Genomic DNA, 18368 nt, shown 5'->3' on the forward strand with positions numbered 1-18368 from the left:
CCTAACCGTGGTCAGTAATCGATATCGATTTCTACAGAAAAAAAAGGAAGGGTATCGGTGATATTGATACGAATCCGCCGATCCGATACCAATTCCTCGAACCGTGCTCTAAAGCCGCCACTTCTCTCCATTGCCAATCTAACGGCTGGAAAGGATTCTTTTTCCACTACAGATAAGGACGGTGGTTTAAGAGATCATGTGTTAACTCTTCTGAATTCATTTTCTTCTTCTCTGTGTCTCTCTCTCACTCTCTCTCTCAAGTTCCGAAGCAGATCTCTGAGCTACTTAGATGACAACGATTAAGCTCATCAATGCAAGACAAATCTTCGACAGCCGTGGCAATCCTACGGTTGAGGTTCGATTTGTTCTTCCCTTTTATGTCGATCCATTTCGATCGATTTTCTCAGGAAAGAAAAAAAAAAAATTCTTTCCCAAATCTCCAACGCAAGATCTGTTTGTTTTGGAAGTACTTCATTTGTTAAAGAATGTTAAACATCGAGAGCAGAATCTGTTGGTTCTTACTCTTTTGGATCAAAGTCATAGATAGAGTCATCGAATCGTGTCTCAGCGAAACTCAGTTTATTTTCATGGTTTCAATAAATAAGTTGCATGAAGCAGAGAAAGAAGTTTGTTTTTTTCTTATATTCATCATATTTTTTCCTAACTATTAACGATATATGTGAATTTTTAGGCGGATGTTTTACTATCAGATGGTACCTTAGCTAGAGCTGCAGTTCCTAGTGGCGCATCCACTGGTGAGCTTACTAATTTTGTTCATCGTTTTTGATTTTGTGTTATTTACTGACAAATATCTGCTAGAAGGAATCTGTCGCGATAAAGAATTCCTCTCATCGATATAGTAAAATAAGAGTATACCCCTTTGCTGCAACATGCAGTCAAAGCTTTCTCCTTGCTCATGCTATGTTTAACTACTGCAGGGAACCTTGTTTAAACATTGTTATTTCATTAACCCTTTTTCCCCCGCAGGTATTTATGAAGCACTTGAACTACGAGATGGAGGATCGGATTACCTTGGAAAAGGTGTTTTAAAGGTTAGTCTTTTCTCTTCTTTTAATCTTTTGGCCACCAGAGTGAGCACATGAGAAGTTTGATGGGATAAATGGATCTGTTATCTTTTCTGCTGGTATGTGCTTGTTCATGTACCAATAGAAGCATGTAAATTGTACTTGTTCTACCTTTTTCCTTGGATTAGTGGTAGTACAGAGTTCCAAAGCTTGATCTTAATTTTATCATAGCAATTTACATGAGTGCCCTTGGATCATACTCGTTTGTTGGAAATATCTCCAAGAATGCAAGCCTGTTCACTGACTTCCTTGTTTCTCTGCAATTGTAGGCTGTTGAGAATGTCAACACCATTATTGGTCCGGCTTTGGTTGGAAAGGTTTACTACATTCAATTATCTTCTTTCAGAGATTAGCTTTATCATCAATTTCATTCCAAAACTCAGGCTTGAAGACATCAATCTTCATAATTGAGGATTGACGCCCGCTAATGAAAATTTCCTTAGTTTTTACATGTAATTTTGATTTGTTACTCTGCTTACCTTGAGTTAAAACTCAAGAGTTTCTGGTTGGTGAACAAGAGTTTTGAACAATATTATTTAAATAATATATATATATTTATTTATTTATTTATTTAAAGGGAAGGGGTTTGCTGCCAGGCTATGTGGCCCATGCGCCAGCATAAGGGCCAATGGGAGCGCTCGCATTCAAGGGGAGGGGTGGGGTGGTCATTGCACTGCCCCATGTGAGAGGGTGCAGAGGGATACTGCCGGGCAGCGTTCTTTTTCCCATATATTAATTATCTTGTATCTCTGCCGCATCTAAACTTCTATCTTGTTTTGTAAATTCCTAAACAGGACCCAACTGAACAAACTAGTATTGATAACTACATGGTGCAACAGCTTGATGGAACAACTAATGAATGGGGTTGGTGCAAACAGAAGGTACTTGACATTGTTCCCCATCGTTAACTTGCATATACTTATGTGCGTGATGCATTTTTATTCAACTTTCATTAATCTTATTTCAGCTTGGAGCAAATGCAATATTGGCTGTTTCTCTTGCTGTCTGCAAAGCAGGGGCTAGTGTTAAGAAGATACCACTTTACAAGGTATATAATACTTTAACACTTTCTTCATGTAAACTGTTAGATTTTCTCTTTGTTCTTTATTGTTTTGTTAGGTGGTTCTGGGATTAACCTGCAGTCACTGAGGCACTCAAATTGCATTAGTCAATTAGAATAAGAATATAGTTTTGCATTAGTCAAATAGTTTTGGAGCCCAGTGCAAGAGGGCTCCCCTATTGCGGGGTCTGGGGAGGGTCAGATATGTATGCAGCCTTACCTTCGTTTCGCGAAGCGGTTGTTTCCCGATTCGAGCCCGCGACCACCAGATTGCAATGGAGCAACCTTACCGTTGTGCCAAGGCCCACCCTCATTTTTTTGTTGAATTATTATTGTGCCATGTTGGTGGGGTTTATCAGCCTCAACTCCCTAGATGAGATGGTGTTGTGGCAAGAAATTTAAAGTTGAGGTTGTTTGGCTGCCGGATAAAGATTTGTAGCCTGTGAGAGTCCTGTAGCTACACAGGTCATGTAGCAACATGACATTACAGTTGGCAGGATGAGTTCGATTCCCCTTGTTACATCTACCTATTGCTCCATCTCAAGAAGGAAATAATATTTGCAGGCAGTTGGAGAGTTTCTGTTTGTATGAGAATTATTGACTAATGTTGCCACCTCTTCGTGATGCAGCATATTGCCAATCTTGCTGGTAACAAGACCTTGGTGTTACCAGTTCCTGCTTTCAATGTCATCAATGGAGGATCACATGCAGGAAACAAACTTGCTATGCAGGCAATGCTTCTCTATGTCTATTTATCGTCCATGTAGTGCAAGATGCTCCATCTTGGTTTTGAGTTTCTGGTTGGCTTGTGATTGCAGGAGTTCATGATCCTACCTGTAGGAGCTTCCTCTTTCAAAGAGGCAATGAAGATGGGAGCGGAAGTATATCACCATTTGAAGGTACATAACTCATGTTTCATCTGTTTTTCTTGTCATTACTCAGTTGAATAGTAGTATATTCATTTCTATCCAATTCACCAGTTTTTCTTTGTTTACCTCAACCTCCCAGCTCACCCTCCTGTATGAAAAATCCACTTCTGCAAAAGTGGGACATAGTTACTATGTTAACCGAAATTGGAATGATTATGTCAAGAATATCTGAAGAATGGATAACAGTATACTGGAAGGGACTACACATGCCATTGTGTAAATGCAGAACTAGGAAATCTTCATTGCTGTACATGTTGCGTACGGCTGGAAGGGTTTGGATCTTCCATCTGATGAGCGTCACTGAAGAGATATATAGGATGTGTTGTATCTCGAGATGATCCGAACTATATAAGTGGTTGATTTTTTTGGTCATTTGTCATACTTTTCAATTTAACCATCCAAACCGAATGGCAGATAAGATAAGCCTGTCAAGTTTTAGTACCAAAGACACTTCAATGTGCGTATGTATGGTAGGGTGCCCGAGGGGGGGATGGGATTGTGTATTGCACATACAGTCACACTCAGATGCATATTTGGTGGTACACAGAATGGCTAACACCATGTGCTTTAAATGGGTTTGGCAAGAATGATAGCTATTAATTTGGTCTCACATTTTCTTTCTTGTATTGGATACACACAATTTTGAGTTGGTGACTGTTTCTGCTCTGCATTTGTCTTCTAATTGCACCATCTCTTACAGGCTGTGATAAAGAAGAAATATGGCCAAGACGCAACAAATGTTGGTGATGAAGGTGGCTTTGCCCCAAACATTCAGGTAAGCCATGTCTGAATGATGATGTTTCATTATTTTTTGTAGCAAATTAATTATACCATTTTACCTGTTTGTTGACGTATCTAATCTGCTTGTCCATTTGTCCTTGGCCTGATTTTCATGCTTTGTGTGAGTTCAGGAGAACAAGGAGGGGCTTGAGTTGCTCAAGACGGCCATTGCTAAAGCTGGTTACACTGGAAAAGTAAGTACTTTAAACTCTGGCTATTAAATTTCTTCTATTAACATTTCAAATTTTACTGCTGATTTTCTTAGAGCTGCGTATTAAGAGAATATCATCTTCCTCCATAGGTGGTTATTGGAATGGATGTTGCTGCCTCTGAGTTTTATGGAACAGACAAAACATATGACCTGAATTTCAAAGAAGAGGTCTCTCTCTCTCTCTCTTGTCCCCCGACTCCTTTTCTTTGCAATGGTGTATGGGTTTGTTTGAATGTGTTTGTCTATCCTCTTGGTTTAACTATTTGAGTTGGTGCAGAACAATGATGGGTCACAGAAGATCTCAGGAGATGCCCTTAAAGATCTTTACAAATCATTTGTGGCTGAATACCCAATTGTATCGATTGAAGATCCATTTGATCAAGATGACTGGGAACACTATGCCAAGTTAACCAGTGAAATTGGAGACAAAGTACAGATTGTGGGAGATGATCTCTTGGTCACTAACCCAAAGGTCAGTATCAAGATGGTGGTGCTTTTCCTATTGATGTAGAGATGTCTTAGTGCAAAGTGTTCATGTTAAGAACTATGGAATGATTACAAAAAACTAGGTATTAGAATAATTACAATAATATTTACATGTGCAATCCATATTTACAGAGGGTTGAGAAGGCAATCAAGGAGAAAGCATGCAATGCCCTTCTTCTCAAGGTATTGATGTCTCACTTTCCATTGACATTCTGAATCTGTTTGCATCTTCATTTTCTTCTTTCTTTTGAATCTCTATTAGAATCAGAAACAAGACTTCATTTCCTTTGTTGTTTGTGACAGGTTAACCAAATTGGGTCTGTTACTGAGAGCATTGAAGCTGTGAAAATGTCCAAGCATGCTGATTGGGGTGTCATGGCTAGCCATCGCAGGTCTGAAACTCAAAACCATTTATGCAGCATATGACTATTTAATCCCGCAGTTCCAACTTCAACACTCTAACAGGGGTTGTATTTATCGTTGTAGTGGAGAGACAGAAGACACATTCATTGCAGATCTCTCAGTGGGTTTGGCCACGGTAATATCACTTAATTTCGTATAAATTTATTGAGTTTGCTTCATTCATGAACTTACTCTTTCCCCCTCCCTCCCCCTCCCAACCAAAAAAAAAAAAATTCAGGGTCAGATCAAGACGGGAGCTCCTTGCAGGTCAGAGCGTCTTGCGAAGTACAATCAGGTAGCTTTGTTATTTTATGCTTTGATTGGTCTTAGTTTCTTTCTGGAGATGGAATACCGATCGTTTATGCATCTTTAGTCATGGCTTACATATAATGCTGAAACCAGGTGTGGTAAAAGGTAGAAGAATGGTTTATTACAGTATGGATTATCTTTTTCTTGTGCAGCTTCTGCGAATTGAGGAGGAGCTTGGGTTGGAAGCAATCTATGCCGGACCCAACTTCCGCAGGCCTGTTGAGCCCTATTAGGATTTGAGAGAGAGAGAGAGAGAGAGAGAGAGAGAGATGAGCTGCCTAGACTTGTGCAGCTTTTTGCGTGCAATGAAAAAAATAAGCTAATGGTTTGAATGAATGAGGAAGGCAGACAGCCTTTTGAGTAATCTTGCAGTGTAGGTTTTACTTTGAAATTGAGCTCGTAGTAGTAAGACGTTAGGGTAATGGAATATGCTGTTCTAGATGCGCAGCCCTAAACTACCCTTTCCGGGTTTCTTTCTGGAAAATATGTTAACAGAAATTTGATTTTTATTTATAAATTTTCTTTTGTAATTTTTTGCCATTTCTTCTCTTTTTATTTTGGTGAAAGAAAAATAAGTTTAACAAAAACTCAAGGATTTTACATGTTGACAATTATTTTTTTTTGGTTTTTTGTTTCAATCCTCACCATCATCATGTAGGTAAGCCTTCTTTCTCCTCTCGGCATTTGCAAATAAATAGATCACAAAGAAGCAAACCACATTAGATTAATTCCATAAACTTTCCAGTTTGTCTTGGGAGGTCAACGCAACACCGCCTTGAGAAACACCGATGGAAGCCCTTGGTAGTGTCTCAGTTATCTTAGCAGCTAACAAGATAACAATCTCCCATTAGATCAACAACCCTCTGCATCTCCCTCCTCCCTAAGCTTTGTAATTTGTGGAGTTTTAGGGTAGGGGTCGGCACAGGGGCAGAGGTCAGGGAAGGGGACGAGGAGTCTTTAGGGCAGGGATGGGGCCCGGAGTCACGAGTTAAGGGGAGAGCAGGTGTTGCAAAAAGGTTGTGGACCGGGAGGGGAGCAAAATTACATCATTAGCCTCTTTTATTATATTGTCACATCATTGCATGGAAGGGGAAAATGTTCGGTTTGGTTACAAAATAGGCATACTTTTTAAAAAAAATCTAGAAATTAAAGTTGCAATGAAAGAAAAATAAATGCATTATGAACTAAGCCCTTAGTTATTAAAACATCAAAAAAAGAAGAAATTTGTTGAGTCGGTGATGCATATCACCCGTATGTATTTTTTTATTTTTGTTTTGTGTGGGTTCCATCTCTTTGTCTCACATGGTTTTTATGTGGGGTTGAAAAGAGAAAAGTGAGGGCATCCGAAAGGTCTTGAACGATTGAAAAGAAAAAGGTAAGAGAAATAGGAGGAAGTAGAAAGGGTTTTTAGAAGTTTTTTGGTGGAGGACAAAAAAACAAGAACGTGAGTTTTTCTTGCTCTCTTCTTCTTCTTTAATGTGTTTTTTGCTGTCCAAGCTTAGTGTTCGAAGGATTTTTCTAACGGTTCTCTTGTGAGAAGGTTTGCAATCAAGATTGTAGTTGTGGGAATATTAGAGATTGGGTTTCGAAGGTGGGTTCTTTACAGTGTGTTGAGGTAACCCTATAACAATCCAAATCTTGTACTATTTTGATTCTAAATAGTGGATTTTTGATGTCCTTCCTGTGGATGTAGCCCTTAGTGGTGAACCACGTAATTCTTTGTGTTTGGTTTTGCTTTTGCATTTGTGCTTGTGGTTCTCTATTTATTTTTCTATCTTATTTGCACAAGATCTTGGTTTTTTTCGTGTATTTGAGGGTAGTTGATTTTATCAATCGATTCTTGGAGGGGTTTTGATCTCTAGAATTGGTATCAGAGCTTGTAGTTATTTGTGTAAATAATTTTTTGAAAAATGAAGGTGGAGCCTTTTGATGGGAAGACAAATTTTGAGTTGTGAAAAATGGAGATGAAGGATTTATTGATCCAAAATGGTTGTCACAAGGCATTATTGGGAAAAGATAAGAAACTGGAGGCCATGACGGACGATGCTTGGGAAGACATGGATCTCAAAGCCATGTCCACTATTAGGTTGAGCTTGTCTAATGAAGTTTTATTCAATATTGCACTTGAGACAACGGCCGCGGGTTTGTGGTCAAAGTTGGAAAGTATTTGGCAAACCAAGTCTCTCACGAATCGGATATTTTTTAAAAGAAAATTTATTCTCTTTGAGAATGAAAGATAGTGCAAATGTTTCCAATCATTTAAATGAGTTCAACAATATTCTTTGTCAAATGGAAAGTGTTGAAGAGAAGATGAAAGATGAAGACAAGGCAGTTATTTTACTTTGCACTCTACCGGAATCCTATGATCATTTGGTGACGACCCTAAGTTGTAGTAAAGGGGATTCTCTAGACTATGATTCGGTTTGCAGTACATTACTTGTTGAAGAACTCCAAAAAAAGGCTTCTTTGGGGAGTTCTATGGATATGGGATCGGAAGCTCACATGACTAGAGGTAGAGGTAAAAATCGTTATGACCCTTCAAAAAAATTTTCGAGAAGCAAATCAAGACCCTGGTCTAAATCCAAGGGGCATGATGGTAAGAATGGTTGTTGGTATTGTGGTGAGAGTGGATGTTTTAAAAAGAATTGTCCAAAGAAAAAGAAATCATTTTTTGAAAAAGGTTCTTATTCCGAAAATGAAAAAGGTAAGGATAAGATTGGTGAAAATCCTAAGGAGGCAAATCAAGTGGAGGTTTCCACATCTAGTGTTATTGAGGATGAGGTGTTGATGGTAGGTTGTAACCCAGAATTTCATTAAAATTGGGTTCTTGACACGGGTGCTACTCATCATATGTGTTCACATATATCTTGGTTTAGCACATATGAGCCGTGTAAAGGAAGTTCGGTAAAAATGGGAAATAACTCAACTAGCAGAACTCTTGGTGTTGGCTCAGTACGTTTGAGGATGTTTGATGGGATGATCCAAACACTTGAAAATGTTCGACATGTTCCGGATATGTCAAAAGGTTTAATTTCTTTGTCTACTTTGGAATTGGAAGGTTGTAAATTTTCAGGTGGAGATGGAGTCCTTAAAGTTTCTAAAGGAGCTCTTGTGATTATGAAGGGAGTCCGGGTTGGGCTGTTATACAAGTTATTAACATGGCAATTGATAAAGATGATGTTGCTCATAGGTTGTGGCATCGAAGACTTGGCCACATGAGTGAGAAGGGCATGGAGATCTTGATGAAAAAGAAACTTATCTCAATGCTAAATTTTTCGGAAAAGGAATTTTGTGAGCATTGTGTCTATGGTAAACAACATAGACGACCTTTCAAGGCCGGAAAACATACAAGCAAAAATATACTTGAGTACATTCACTCAGATGTTTGGGGGCCATCACCGGTTACATCTTTTGGTGGTGCCATGTACTTTGTTACTTTCATTGATGACTTCTCAAGGAAAGTATGGGTGATAATGCATTAAGTCCATGTATTTATGGCATTCAAGAATTTTAAGGCCGAGGTGGACGGACAATGGAAGGGAATATACTTGTAACAATGAATTTGATAAATTTTGCAAGGATGAGGGAATTGTTCGACATTTCACCGTAGTACGTAGTCCTCAACAAAATGGGGTGACGGAATGCATGAATAGAACATTGATGGAAAGAGTCCGGGCTATGTTGAGCAATGCAAACTTAGAGCAAGAGTTGTGGATGGAAGCCGTATCAACGGCATGCTATCTTGTGAATAGGTTTCCTTCAATGACTTTGGGTGGTAAGACACCAAATGAGGCATGGCTCGGAACTCCTTGTGATTATTCAGATTTGAAAGTATTTGGTTGTGATGCTTATGCTTTGATTCCCAGTTGTCATAGAGCTAAACTTGATCCAAAATCCTAGAGATGCATTTTTGTAGGATATGGGAAAAATGTAAATGGGTATCGGTTGTGATGCTTATGCTTTGATTCCCAGTTGTCATAGAGCTAAACTTGATCCAAAATCCAAGAGATGCATTTTTGTAGGATATGAGAAAAATGTAAAGGGGTATCGGTTGTGGGATCCTAATGCCCACAAGATCATCATAAGTCGTGATGCGCATTTTGATGAATCCTCCATGTTGATGAGAGGATTGGAAAAGAAGATTGTCAATGAAAAGTCTCTTGTTGAAGATACTCAAGAAATTCATATTCAACCTTCAAACTCTTCTTCAAATGAGGTTGCTCATAATGAAGATGTTCTTATGGATTTTGGTGATCAAGGTGTACAACCGGGAGTTCAAGATGAAGCACCGGTTGATGTTGAAGAAGTTGTGCAACCTATTGAAAGGTCTTCAAGAGAAATTCGCTTACCGGAACGGTTCAAGGATTATGTTGATCCAAATACTCTTAATGCATTGATTGCATTGGATGAAGAACTAGGCTCTTTTGTAGATGCCATTAATGGAGGTGATGCGAAGAGTTGGAAAGATGCTATGGAAGAGGAAATGCAAGCGCTTGAAAAGAACAAGACATGGGATTTGGTAGAGTTACCAAAAGGTAGAAAGGTAATTGGTGGTAAATGGGTGTACAAGCTCAAGAAAGGGGTAGATGACATTGTGGAAAGGTATAGGGCAAGGTTTGTTGCTCAAGGTTTTGCACAAAAGGAAGGTATTGATTTCTTTGAAATATTTGCTCTGATTAGAAAGTTGGTAACTATCCGATTGGTGCTTGGACTTGTTGCTATGTATGATTTAGAGATTGAGCAAATGGATGTGAATACGGCTTTCTTACATGGCGATTTTCTTGAAGAAGTGTATATGAGGCAGACGGAGGGCTTTATAAATAAAGACAAGGGAAAGCTTGTGTGCAAGTTGAAGAAGTCCTTAAATGGACTAAAACAAACTTCAAGACAATGGTATAGGACATTCGACTCTTTTATTTTGGCTCTTGGTTATCAAAGGAGTGAGTATGACCATTGCATGCACATGAAATTCTTTGATGATGATGTTTTTTTTTATTTTAGTTTTATATGTGGATGATATGATTTTAGTATCCAAGGATAAAACTAAAATTGAAGAGCTCAAGGGATGTTTGAGCAAGAGGTTTGAAATGAAGGATCTTGGACCGGCCAAACAAATTCTTGGAATTGAGATTCAAAGAGATAGAAGGAATGAACCTTTGTCACTTTAACAGAAGACATTTGTGGAAAGGGTTCTTGACGAGTTTGGCGTGAGTAAATTAAAGGCGATTAGAACTCCATTGGCATTACATTTCAAGTTCTCTTCCGAAGATTGTTCAAAAACGGAAGAGGAGAAGGAGCGCATGGCTAAGTTTCGTTATGTAAGTGTTGTTGGAAGTTTGATGTTTTTGATGGTGTGCACTAGACTGGATATTGCTCATTCGGTTGGTGTGTAAAGTAGGTTCATGGCTAATCCCGGAAAGGTGCATTGGGAGGCGGCAAAGTGGGTGCTTGGGTACTTGAGAGGCACAAGTTAATACTCTATTATTTTTAGTAAAGGATTAGTACCAATTCAAGGTTTTGTGGATGCAAGTTATGCCGATGATCGTGATAGAGGAAGATCTACTACAGGTTATGTGTTTAGATTTGATACTGGACCAATAAGTTGGATGTCTAAGCTTCAAACACCGGTAGCATTATCAACTACTGAGGCCGAATACATGGCTGCAACGGAAGCTTGCAAGAAAGCGGTTTGGCTTCAAAGTTTGATGGGTGAGATTGGTATTGAGTCAAAATCCATGGATTTATTTTGTGATAACATGAGTGCTATTCATTTAGCCAAAAATCCCGTTCATCACAAGAGGACAAAACATATACTTGTTCAATACCACTACATTCGAGATGTCATGGAAGGATCCGATTATTGAAAGTAGGAACCAAGGAAAACAGTTCAAGGGGAGAAGTTGGATTGGAGTTTATCTTCTCTTGGGTTCAAGAAGGAAGGTTTGACAGGTCGGTGATTATGCATCAAGGTGGAGATTGTTGAGTCGGTGATGCATATCACCATATTTTTTTAATTTATTTTATTATTTTTTGTTTTGTATGGACCCCATCTCTTTGTCTCACATGGCTTTTATGTGAGGGGTTGAAAAGAGAAAAGTGAGGGCATGTGAAAGGTCTTGAACGGTTGAAAAGAAAAAGGTAGGAGAAATAAGAGGAAGTGGAAATGTTTTTTAGAAGTTTTTTGGTGGAAGACAAAAAAACAGGAACGTGAGTTTTTCTTGCTCTCTTCTTCTTCTCTAGTGTGTTCTTGTGAGAAGGTTTGCAATCAAGATTGTTGTTGTGGGAAGATTGGAGATCGGGTTTTGAAGGTGGGTTCTTCACGGTGTGTTGAGGTAACCCTATAACAATCCAAATTTTGTACTATTTTGATTCTAAATAGTGGATTCTTGCTGCCTTTCCCGTGGATGTAGCCCTTAGTGGTGAACCACGTAATTCTTTGTGTTTGGTTTTGCTTTTGCATTTGTGCTTGTGGTTCTCTATTTATTTTTCTCTTATTTGTGTAAGATCTTGTTTTTTTTCGTATATTTGAGAGTGGTTGATTTTATCAATCGATTTTTGGAGGGGTTTTGATCTCTAGAAAATTGAACTCTAATCTTGCACAAATTTGAGATGGAAATATGTAGTCCCTTCTTCAAAGTGGCGAGAAATGTCTGACAAGTAAGATGGTGCTTGAAGAAGCTTGACAAATATATTTGTTCTATATATTTTAAGGGATGTTGTTCTCTGTCGGGGAGCGCATCTGGGCGCAGGTTGCGTCCAAACACATGGGGCGGGATAGGGGCAGGATTACTGTCATTCATGGGGGGCGGACCAGTCATTTCGCGGCGCATCTTGCACTCCCAGTGCAGAAAACATTATCCGATATTTTAATTTCATTGTAAAAACAAGAATACATCCCATATTTTAATTTCATTGCAATAACAAGAATACATCCCATATTGCTACTACTACAATATTAGGACACAAACATTATATACATTAAACTCCAACTACAACAGTTGCCTCATAGAACAAAAAAAATAAATTGTACATTTGACAAACTATATTTAAAATAGACACTCCTCTCACAAATACTATTGTAGCCAAAACATAATGCATTGAGCCTTCCAATTATTTTCCTCATGGCACATACTTAAAAACACGCTCATGTAATTCTAGTTTACTCCTTGATATCCAACAACAGAGGAAAAAGATCCCATGGTCATTATTGGAATTCTTGGTGTAGCTAATGTACTAGCTTCCTTCAACCTGTCTTTGTATTTTTAGTTGTCTAGCAACTCAACGTCCATGGGAGACAACCCTAACCTCCAAAAAAAAGAGTTTTTTCATATCATGAGATGGTAAGAAACTTTTTATATTTTTCATCTCGCAAAGCCTAACAACATATATCTCATTTAGCTTTGTGAAAAGATGATGTTGCCTATGCAAACTATCAACTGAATACAGTTTTCTCCAGATTGGGCATAATAGCAAAAGTGACCATAATATTAATTAGAGTATAATAAAACTAATTGGGGGTGTCTTTTATTCATAAATAAAATTTCCTAAGTGTTAAACAAAGAAAGCACCCTTGTTTAGAGGAGCTTGGATCCTCAAGAATGCATGTTCTAGGGATTGTACCTTGCAAACCACTTTCAACAGAGGGGAAAAGCACCTAATGGATATTTCTATTAATTCTACCTTTTGAACGTTATTTATCAAAATGCCCTTTGATTCTCATTACTCAATCAACAAAATCCAATGTTTGTCTTGAATTGGGCTTTCCAAAGGATGTTCTATCCGTTTAGAGCTTTAAAAGAAGAACAAGAAGAACGAAAGAAATAAAGACCAGGGAAAGACAAAAAGAAAAAGGAAGAATCAACTTCTCTTCCCAATTGATAATTAGTTGAAACCTAGGTCTCCATGTTGAAAACAATATGAAACATTTTGATTTCTGACCTAGGCTACAATGATTTCTAACAATACAAAAACCTAAAAAGACTACAATGATTCACTAATGTCTAATTTAATTGTAGTTAATATCTAAATTATTAAGATTAAAATCAGAACTAACTCAAATAGAAGAAAAAAGTTTCAGCTTCATCAATAAGTACAACAAACTCAATTTTTTAAGGAAACGACGGCTTACCAATGTTCATAGTTCGTATTATAATTCATCTTCCTCGATGAGTGCCAACTCCAAGATAAATTTCCTTGATCAGATGTAGTTCTTTGACGACATCATTTATGTCCATTCGATCACATGGTGAATCAGCAGAGCAGGCAACTCCAATTCTAATAATTGAATTAAGACACTCTTGCACTCTATCCTTCATGCGCCTTCGGCTTCCAGTGATGTTGATCACAGTTGTTGTTGCATCTTCTTCATCTTCTTCCATGGAGAGAAGTGATGGATCAATTACAGCAATCATTCCATCATGCAATGCCATCTCAGCCCAACGATGAAGATTAAAGTTATCTTTGAACATTTCATGAGTAGGCCGCTTTCTTGTGAACATCTCTAACAAGAGTATCCCATAGCTGTAGACATCACCACACGTTGAGACATCAACACCTGCACCATACTCTGTAATTTATGTATCTTAGAGGTTAGTACTTTTATAATTGGTGAGAATAGGAGCAAAGTCTATTGGTCTCAACTGGAAGAATAAGATGACATGGAAAGCTTGTTTTCCTACTCAGTTGAACTCATGGGTTAAATTAAGTATAACCATGATGAGAATACCAAAGAGAAAATTATTTGGGTATGGAGTTTTGAGTGAGGTATGTATCCAACGTAACAATTTGCATCTCAAACGAGGTTAAGGTAAAGATGCCAACTTACTTTTCTTTAGGAAGATGCTAAAGATGTTAAAACTGTATATGAAAATAGTAATTGCACCTTAAGGTTTTGTGGTGAAATAGGTAAGAAAATAATTAGATTAACCATAATAAGGAAAACTTAGTCGACACAATTTCGAAGGAAGAGAAAGAAAAAATTATACTATATCAATAAAAGAGGTATCTTACTTGGTGCAATGTATCCAATCGATCCCTTTATTCCGATTGAGCTCGTGTGATTTTGAGATCTACTTGTTGCTTTTGAAAGTATTCTTGATATCCCAAAATCACCCAAATGTGCAATTAGATCATCATCCAGAAGAATATTGCTTGGCTTTAGATCACAATGAATAATCTGCGTATGACAATGGTGGTGAAGATAATCCAATGCAGTTGCCATATCAATGGTAATATTTAATCTTTGAACGAGGTTTAAATGCATTTGTTCATCTTGTGTGCCATTTGCATGTGGATGTAACCAACTCTCCAAATTCCCACCGGGCATGAACTCATATACTAAAGCCTTAAAATCATTGCCTTCAAAATCTATACTTGAGCAAGATGTTAAGATTTTTACAAGATTACGATGTCGGATGTTTCTAATGGATTCACATTCAACCATGAAACTCTTGGAAGCATCTCTTTGTCTAATGTTAAAGACCTTTATTGCAACAATAGTTTCCCCATGATTGAGAAATCCTTTGTACACAGAACCAAAACTCCTCACTTCAATCAAATTTGTAGAAGAAAATCCATCGGTAGCTTTAAGGAGTTGGGCATAAGAGATCTTAAAATGACGAGCCCCTATAGAAAATAAAGTGGATTCTTTCTTTTCTTTTCTTCTCCGGTAGATAAACAAAAAAACAATCATAAAAATCAAACATAGAGAGTCCCCACAACCACATATGATGACTATCAGCTTGAAAACATGATGCCTACCATCTTCTTTTGACTTTTGAGTTTGGCATGTTGGCAAATGAAGTTTTGGTATACCTCCACAAAGCTTATTGTTCCCAATGACTGAAACTGCACTCCAATTTCTAAAGACTCCATCTACTGATACCTCACCCTCCAAATGATTAAAAGATAAATTTAAGTTTTGTAAAAACTTAAACGTACCCAAATATCTTGGGATCAAACCGGAGAAGTTGTTGTGTGAAAGATCAAAATCTTCAAGAGCTCTTAGAGAACTCAAAGACAATGGTATAGATCCTTTAAATAAGTTACCATCTATAAAAAGATGCTCTAGGCTTGTACAAGTACTAAGGGTGTTAGGGATTTCTCCAGACAACATGTTCTCAGAAACATCTAGGATTTCGAGATTGGTGAGTTGACCTGTTTCCAAAGGTAGAGAACCAAAGAAAGAATTTCTACTCAGGTTTAGCTCTATTAACATGAAAAGATCAAATATCTCTCTTGCAATGATACCATCAAAACTATTATTTGAAAGGCCCAAGCGTAACAAATATTTGCATTTACCAAGACTTGAAGGTAATTTTCCTTGCAAGTGATTATGATCTAAATAGAGCTCAATCAGTAGTGTCAAGTTTCCAAGAGAAGAAGGGATTGGCCCTATGAATCTATTTCCATTTAAATGGAGTTTCTGAAGCATTTGAAGTCTCCCAATTGAATTAGGAATACTTCCTTCTAATAAGTTACTAGATAGGGCCAAGAGTTGTAAACTTACAAGATTCCCTATCCCCACTGGGATTTCTCCAGATATTTGATTTTTTTCCAATGTGAGCATTTCTAGTTGAGTCGATAAGTTTGCTATGGAGTTAGGGAGCACGCCGCCAAACCGATTATCCTCAATCCCCAAAAGTGTTAAACTAGTACAGTTGGTCAATGTGTTGACAAAATTCAGGTCATCGGCCTCTCCACTTCCCAAATGATTCGAGAACATTGAAAGCCAATTGAGTTTTGATAGGCCTCCAAAATGGATATCCACTTTCCCAGTAAGATTGTTTATGCTAGTTGTAAAAAATTCGAGTTTCGATAAATTGGACACAGAAATTGGAATTGATCCATTAAACTGGTTTTCTTGAATTGTGAAGTACCATAGATTAAGAAGACTGAAGCCTAAATTTGGCGGAAGACTCCCTTGAAGTTGATTATTTCCAACATCAAAAACACCAAGTGAGGAAAGATTATATATGGTGGGAGGGATAATACCAGACAACTTATTTCCATAAAACGAGAGAAATGTTAATCTTGTCAATTGGCCAAGGGAATCTGGAATACTTCCACTTAAATCATTCTCCCCTGCGGAAATGCCGTCAAGGGATGATGAAAGATTCCCAAAGGAAGGTGGGATCTGTCCCGTCAATCTGTTCATATGGAATGATAAGCGTTGAAGCTTCAACAAGGTACTAATTTCTATTGGAATTTTCCCCACAAGATTGTTAGAACCTAAACCGAGATTTATAAGGTTGGAACAATTTGATATGTTGGGTGGGATTTCCCCTTCAAATGAATTGTTGTATAGTTTTAAATAACGAAGCCTGAAAAGAAAGCTTACTTCACCAGGGATTTCACCATGGAAGCTGTTGTTGTAGAGCGAAATCTCTCGTAGGAAACTGAGGTTTCCTATTTCTGGAGCCATGGAACCCACCAACCCATTGGACTGTAAACGCAAGGCTCTGACCCTGTTTGGATGCCGACGACCGCCACATATAACGCCTGGCCACTCGCAATAGGGGACGGATTCATTCCAGGAGCTCACAACGTGAAAGGGATCTTTGATTATGCGAGCCTTGATGGCCAACAAGGCTAGTCCATCATCCGTTTCATTAATTGATCTTCTTCCTCCTGATTTTTGTGAATGTGCCAATAAGCTCATGCAGCTGCTGCTGCTGCTGTACCAGAGGAGGAGAAGAAGAATGGACGAAAGCAGCGAGGAAAAACCCATCAGTCAAATGTTAATTATTTTCGGGTCCTGGGAGGCTATGAATCGAAGAGGAGTTGGGATTATATATGAACTGAAGAGTATAATATATATAGTCTTCTCATCAATTGCAATTTATTTATAGATTGCTGTTGCAATTGGTCATTGCGTCTCAGACCAGCAATTTAAGCATTAAAGAGACAAAAAATCAAACATGTGGTAAACTGAAATACAGTCCGAAAGAAGAAGAAGAAGAAGAAGAAGAGTCTTCACCACCCTGTGGAATGGGAATGCATGCATGAAAGAAACAAAAAATCAAACATCTGGTAAATTGCAATACAGTCCAAAAGAAGAACTAGAAGAGTCTTCACCACCGTGTGGAATGGGAATGCATGCATGAAAGAGACAAAAAATCAAACATCTGGTGAACCGCAATACAGTCCGAAAGAAGAAGAAGATTCGAAGAGTCTTCACTCTTCACCGTGTGGAATGGGAATGCTTAAAAATAGAAAATTGAATTCGGTGTGTACTACTTACTGAAGGGCAATTGGCTGGAATCTTACACAATGACAGCAATAGTCAACAAAGTATGTAGAGCTTCTTTTGATTGTAAGCCTCTTCAATTCTTACCAAGTCAATAACGATGGGCTCGGCCTGTTATTAGTGAAGTCTGATCTCCTCAGTTCTAATCCAAAAAGTACTGTTGAATCTTTAGCGGATTGTTACACCTTCGAAATGGGTCAGAAGGGCCAAAAAGTGTACACTACATTGCAATAGGATCTGATCCCTGAAGAGCTCATCGAAATATTCGATTTTTTATGTATTTTGCCCTATGTTGGTTCAGGACTGAACCAGACCGGGTGGGCTTCTGGGGAACAGTTTTGTACTTTCATGGGTTAGGGTTTGTCTATATTGTAACTATATACATAGTTGTTATCTCTTTGAGATGGCGAGGGTGGTGAGAGAGGTTTTATATTTTCTTCACAGAAATAGTGGATCTGGGACTATCGCTCTATCGTGGATGTAGCCTACCTTCTTGGGGGTGAATCATGTAAAATCTTTGTCTTATGTGTGTGATTTCTCTTTCCTTTTGTTTTCTTATTCTAAATTGCCATTCTGTTGCGTTGTTTTTCTAACACGGGCCAATAAGGAGTGCCCAGCAAGATCAGCTTCATTTTTTGTTTTGCAACTCATTACATGCAGGATGTTCTTAGCTTTGAAGAATTTCAACTTAGTTTGCTAGAGCCTTTGGGTTGAGTTAGCAACCCATAACAGATAGAAAAGCTTTTGCATTGGCTTCTTTAACTGGAAGAAAATTTTCAAACAAGTGAAAACAGAGTAAATCTCTAGAGACACTGGCCTAATTTTGCAAGAGAGTTTCCCAAAATTAGCCCATATACCT

The 18368-nt window shown here is 38.1% G+C and overlaps 2 protein-coding genes across 2 annotated transcripts; one reads left to right on the forward strand and one right to left on the reverse strand.

Moving 5' to 3' along the window:
• The first annotated feature begins 212 nt into the window (after window positions 1-212).
• Window positions 213-5799, forward strand: LOC122671719 (enolase 1). The gene is made up of 17 exons (XM_043869104.1): window positions 213-355; window positions 692-755; window positions 988-1052; window positions 1355-1402; window positions 1880-1966; window positions 2053-2133; window positions 2775-2876; window positions 2964-3044; window positions 3775-3849; window positions 3986-4048; window positions 4156-4233; window positions 4343-4537; window positions 4684-4734; window positions 4855-4943; window positions 5038-5089; window positions 5192-5248; window positions 5415-5799. The coding sequence occupies exons 1-17, from the start codon at window positions 290-292 to the stop codon at window positions 5493-5495; spliced, it is 1335 nt and encodes a 444-aa protein (XP_043725039.1). The 5' UTR covers window positions 213-289; the 3' UTR covers window positions 5496-5799.
• A 7489-nt stretch (window positions 5800-13288) lies between these two features.
• LOC122672469 (probable LRR receptor-like serine/threonine-protein kinase At3g47570) lies at window positions 13289-16990 on the reverse strand. The gene is made up of 2 exons (XM_043869935.1): window positions 14272-16990; window positions 13289-13828 (listed from the first exon to the last, which is right to left on the reverse strand). The coding sequence occupies exons 1-2, from the start codon at window positions 16988-16990 to the stop codon at window positions 13416-13418; spliced, it is 3132 nt and encodes a 1043-aa protein (XP_043725870.1). The 3' UTR covers window positions 13289-13415.
• Window positions 16991-18368: the final 1378 nt, after the last annotated feature.

Source organism: Telopea speciosissima, chromosome 8, assembly GCF_018873765.1.
Source record: "Telopea speciosissima isolate NSW1024214 ecotype Mountain lineage chromosome 8, Tspe_v1, whole genome shotgun sequence".
NCBI classification, from domain to species: domain Eukaryota; kingdom Viridiplantae; phylum Streptophyta; class Magnoliopsida; order Proteales; family Proteaceae; genus Telopea; species Telopea speciosissima.